Source organism: Pelodiscus sinensis, chromosome 16, assembly GCF_052426305.1.
Source record: "Pelodiscus sinensis isolate ZL-2025 chromosome 16, ASM5242630v1, whole genome shotgun sequence".
Lineage (NCBI taxonomy): Eukaryota > Metazoa > Chordata > Testudines > Trionychidae > Pelodiscus > Pelodiscus sinensis.
This window is the reverse complement of record NC_143067.1, coordinates 24,445,756-24,450,814: the sequence shown is the minus strand read 5'-3', so window position 1 is coordinate 24,450,814 and position 5,059 is coordinate 24,445,756. Positions and strand designations below refer to the sequence as shown.

General features: G+C 47.2%; 1 protein-coding gene across 1 annotated transcript; it reads right to left on the bottom strand.

The window, feature by feature from the left end:
• Nucleotides 1-578: 578 nt before the first annotated feature.
• Nucleotides 579-3,601, bottom strand: DUSP1 (dual specificity phosphatase 1). The gene is made up of 4 exons (XM_075900261.2): nucleotides 2,888-3,601; nucleotides 2,592-2,740; nucleotides 2,164-2,383; nucleotides 579-1,635 (listed from the first exon to the last, which is right to left on the bottom strand). Exons 1-4 carry the CDS (start codon nucleotides 3,255-3,257, stop codon nucleotides 1,265-1,267), a joined length of 1,110 nt encoding a protein of 369 aa, XP_075756376.2. The 5' UTR covers nucleotides 3,258-3,601; the 3' UTR covers nucleotides 579-1,264.
• Between the last annotated feature and the right edge of the window lie 1,458 nt (nucleotides 3,602-5,059).

Below are 5,059 nucleotides of genomic sequence, written 5' to 3'. Positions count from 1 at the left end.
GAAATATTCTGGGCAGGAAAGAGAAACATAAAGGGCTACAAAGAAAGTCACTAGAATTCTTATGGGTAGCTTTACAATTATGGGTCAACTATCAGTAGTGGGCCAGATTTTAGACTTAATCTTTAATGTTAAGAGTAAATAAGTAATAAGGAAGGTCCTAAAAAAAAGGATTTGTTTTCTCTCACAGTTGGATGGCTGCCAGTCATCTACCAGTTTCTCAGTTGGGGTAAATTGGCTTAGCTCTGTTGATATCAATGCAGCTAATACAACTTCACACAGCTGTGAAGGTAGCTCTGAATTTTTATAATGTGATTTATTAAAGAAGGGGGGGAGAGTGTTGCTTTACCACACCTCTACTTGAACCACAGATTTATCGGAGTTTAGCCTGGAAATAATCTAGATTTCAATGAGGTCCCGGCTCTGTCACAAACCCTTTTTTTCCAGCTGGGTTAACTGAGACACCAGGGAGTCATGAAGTTAGGCAGAAGTACTTAAACTCAAGACTTCTGTTCTGCATGCTGTAGCCTGAGGCAGGAGATAGCCTACATCATGAAAACATAAGGCTTTATACATCCAGATTTCATTAGAAAAATCATAATTTATTCTATTTGTATAAAAAGTCATAATCATGTAACAAAACCATGTCTTCTTTCATAAGAAGAAATATATTATTTCACATCATAAATAAATCAGCAAACATACAACCCTTGGAAACTAAAAAAGCACTCATCTGGTGCTTTCATGTCAGTGCTTAGGAAGTGGGAACAGTTTAAGATGTGTTTACAGGATTACAGTACCCAAAAAATACTGAGGTATTTGGTTTCTTTAGAAATGAAACTTCAGGCTTGTAAAGGCAAGAACAATGCTTCTACATAAAATAAATAAACAGGACTTTTATATAAAATGGAACATAATCTCTGTTGCTTAGAATGTCCAGAAATGGGAATACTGGTGGGTATGCTACTGAACAAGGACTAGTCTTTTCAACCTGACAAAGGAGGAGTAATTCAGAAGAAGAAAACAGCATTCTGTGTTCTTTGTCTCCTTTGTAGACATCCAGATATTGGTCAAAAATATGCCAGCAAATTCAAGGAAGAACTAGCTCTCTGGAGTCACATCAGCCCCTTTGTGCTTGTGATAAGTTACTCTGAGATGGATGGAACCCCATGCGAACTCACATGACTGAAGACACTGTCCCCATGGTTATTGCACTTTTTAGACAAGAGTCAAGTTTTTGTATTCTGAATAAATGTTCCTCTATTCTTCAGCAGCTCGGAGAAGTGGTGATGGGACTCTGTAGATAGCTTAAAGCACTGGATGAAGGGTGTACAGGGATAGAGACTGGGAAGTTAAAGACTGTGGTGGTTGACGTTCCTCTGTCCAATACAGACATGGCAGGGCTTCCAGCCTCTGCGGAGCAGTTAGGGGCTAGGACTTGAGACTCAAACTGAAGCAGCTGCCCCATGAAACTGAAATTTGGGGAGATGATGCTTCTCCTCTGCTTCACAAATTCAAAGGCCTCGTCTAATTTGACTCGATTGGTCCTCATGAGATAAGCAAGGCAGATGGTTGCTGAGCGAGAGATGCCAGCCTGGCAGTGCACAAATACCCTTCCACCATCGTTTTTAACAGAATCTGAAATAATCAATTAAATGACATGGTTAATACATGGGTCCGGTTCCTCCAATGCTACAGAAACATGAGCTTTTATTTCTGAATTTGTTCTTTCCCCAGCACTCAAGGTGTGCATGGCACTTCAGACAAAGAGACACTTGTCCTGAGGTAAACAACCACCTAAGGATTTCTATCCCGAATAAAACTAATTCCAACGATACAAATAGTTTCTTTCAGCCTCTGACACTTGTTTGAAACAGTTATCACTGTTTTAGAAATCAAAACCTACTGGTGGAATACCAGGCTAAATTTACTAACTGCTTTATAAAGTCAAGAATCCTTTCAGCAGTTAGCAATACAGCCTCGTAGAGAGCACAGACCCAAATAAGATAGCTACAGATTTACTTCATGTTACTTTAATCCCTGAGGAAATAGCTTCCCATGTATTTTAAGATTAAACTGGGCTAGAGATTTCCACTGAGATCTCTACTTCAAGGGAAATGCAAGCTGATTCTCTGGAAGCACAGGCTGCAGAGAACACTCATTTACCTATGAAGTCGATGGCTTCGTTAAACCAGGAGCTGATGTCAGCCTTATGGTTGTCCTCCACTGGAATGCTTTTGTACTGGTAATGCCCCTCAAAATGGTTGGGGCAGTTTGCTGAGACATTGATTAAGGCGGTGATTCCCAAAGCATCCAACATGTCCTTTCTGGAGGCATGATAGGCACTGCCCAAGTAGAGAAATGGTAGGATTTCCACTGGCCCACCCTAAACAAGAAGAGACAAAGGAAGAGGATCAGATAATTGCACTGTGTGGTTTAAAGTAGCCTCTCTTCTTTTGCTATATGCAGGCAAGCAGACATTTGCTCTCTTCACTATCTTTTCTGTGTCTGAACATCACCTCTGGAGATGCCCAGCCTTAAGGGCTATAGTCAATTCAAATGACCCTTTCTTGTTTAGCAGGTTTCCTACTGACCTGGTCATAGAGCGGGGTTCCACAGGAGCTGCAGCCGGAATCCGCACTGCCAGGCATGCTGTTGGCACTCAGAGGCAGGCTCAGGCCCGTGGGAGCGGTTGGCTTGGTACACAGCTCAGCGCAGGCGGAAGAGAAGGCTTCGTACCCTCCTGGAATGGGGAGAGAAAACGGGGAAAGTCTTGTTAGCATTGGTGAGGCATAAATGCCCTGTTCCCCCTGAGAACACACAGGCCAGATAGTGTCTGGCTAGCACAGTCTCCCCCTTCTCCCCCGCCCTGAGCGCTCCCCGGACTCACCCTTGAGGAAGCAGATGCGCGTGTTCCTGGCCTCCCTACAGAGAGTGTTCACGGCCAGCATAATGGTGCTGTCCCGCTTCGGCAGCTCCAGGTCCGAGCTGCGCTCGTCGAGCAGCACCACGGCTTGGTACCCGCCGCCGAGCAGGCGGCCCCGCAGCTCCTCGTTGGGGATGATGTGCTCCAGCCCCATGGCCCCCTTGGCCCGCCGCCGCACGATGGTGCTGAAGCGGACGTTGGCGGAGCCCAGGATGTGCGCGGAGTTGAAGGAGAAGAAGGAGCGGCAGTCCAGCACCAGGCACTGGGCAGCGCGGTCCTGCAGCAGCCCCCGCAGCGCCTCGCAATCCAGGGCGCACACTTGCATGTTGACCATCGCTCGGAGCGCGGCGCGGGCGGGCAGGGTCCGGGTCCCCAAACGCAGGAGCGGGGAGGTGGGGGAGGACGGGCGGTGGGTCTCTTTCGAGGTCCAAGGGCGGGTCCCCTTTGTGTGAGCGCGGGGGCGGCTTCCTCTCCCGGCTCCTTTGTTGCTTCTCGGGGCGCTTTTTACAAACCAACCGCGCGGCGCGTCTCGGCAATTTCTTGTGTGTAACTCGGCCCGCACAGGCAGAGTCCGGGTCCGAGGGGAAGCGCCTCTGACTGCAATGGAGGCTGGGTCCGCGAGTGCTCTGTGTGCCCCCTTCTTGCTCCCGCTGTTCACAGGGTCCTGGCGGGCTGCAGCGCGCGCGCGGCCTTTTATAGGCTCCGCGGCGGAGCGGCCTGCCCCTTTTTGTGAATGAGCCTGGGTCACCTGACTGCTTCAGACTGACGTCACTCGGAGGGGAGTAGGGCAGACACTCCCTTGCCCGGGAGCACTCACGTCATCGGCTCGCCAGCAGTCGCTGGAGTGCAAACTGCAGACACACACACACACACACACACACACACACACCTTCCATCCTGAGCCGGCAGGAAATCGACTGATGCAACCCTGCGCGCTGCAACGCCGCGGGCAGCAGCCACCGGGCCCCTCGGCACACAATGTACAGCGGAAAGCTGAAGAACATACACGCGCTTTGTTCATCTTTTTGTTCCGCAGTCTCTTATCGGGTCGGTGTGTGAGAATTCACACACACTCCTCTCAGGCCTGGTGTGATGCCGTGGCTAGGCACAGTCGCTCTCGAACTGCCCTCTGCTGGGTGGAATTAGAGCTCTTCCACTCAGTGCCATAGACCCACACTGGTAAGAAGCTAAGTGAGGTTCCTTTAAAGCACAAGTAATAGTGATTCCTCCTTTCTTCAAAACAATATTAGTTCATGTCCATATTCCTTTATAGCTGTAGTGTCCAACCAGTTCTGAAGCAGTAGCCACTGCAGTAGCTATTGCTAAAGCGAACTAACCATACTCAAGTGGCTAAATTGCCAAATGTGGCTAGTGTGGTGGAGACCACAGCTTTATAGAATAGGAATATGATTGCCAGCACAGATTCTTCATCTTATGTCTCTTTAGGCTTATACACACATACCCCTACTGACATTTACTTTAGGCTTACACACACACATCACATACTGACATACATCTGGCATGTGAAAGGAGTATTCAGAAAAACATTACAGGGTGGTGAGAAGAGGAATGGGCAATTTTTAAATATATATTTGAGGTTCCTAAGAAAGAGGGGGTGTGTATATATGCAGAGGAATATTTCCTGTATTTTGTATGAAAGAAAAAACAATGTAACTAAACTCTAGTCCTGGGACTGTATTCTTTGCATACTCAAAATTCCCACTGAAATCAGGGCTACGAAATAACTGGCAGTAGAGTTTTTTTCCCCCCTTCACCAATTAGTAAGGCTTCCCAAAAGTTACTTTTCCCTGTGGGTGATCAGCTTTTATCAACCCACTGGAGTATTTCTTGCTCAGAGCTTCCCATCACAGTTATTTTCACTTCCCCGTCCTCGGTGCCTGATTTTTATGTAGTCTCACAGCCTGTCTTTCCCTTCTCTGTGTATTCTCTCTCTGTCTCTGTTATTACCCATGGGGAAGAAGGCTCCCCTGGGGTGCACCCTTACCTTGAAATAAGATATGTAAATTGTGTAGCTTATTTTGAGGTAATTTTGAAATAGCTTATTTTTAAACTTGGTGCCATCTACCCCCTGCCTAATTTCAAAATAAAGTGCTATTCTGACAAGTCCCTTAACCC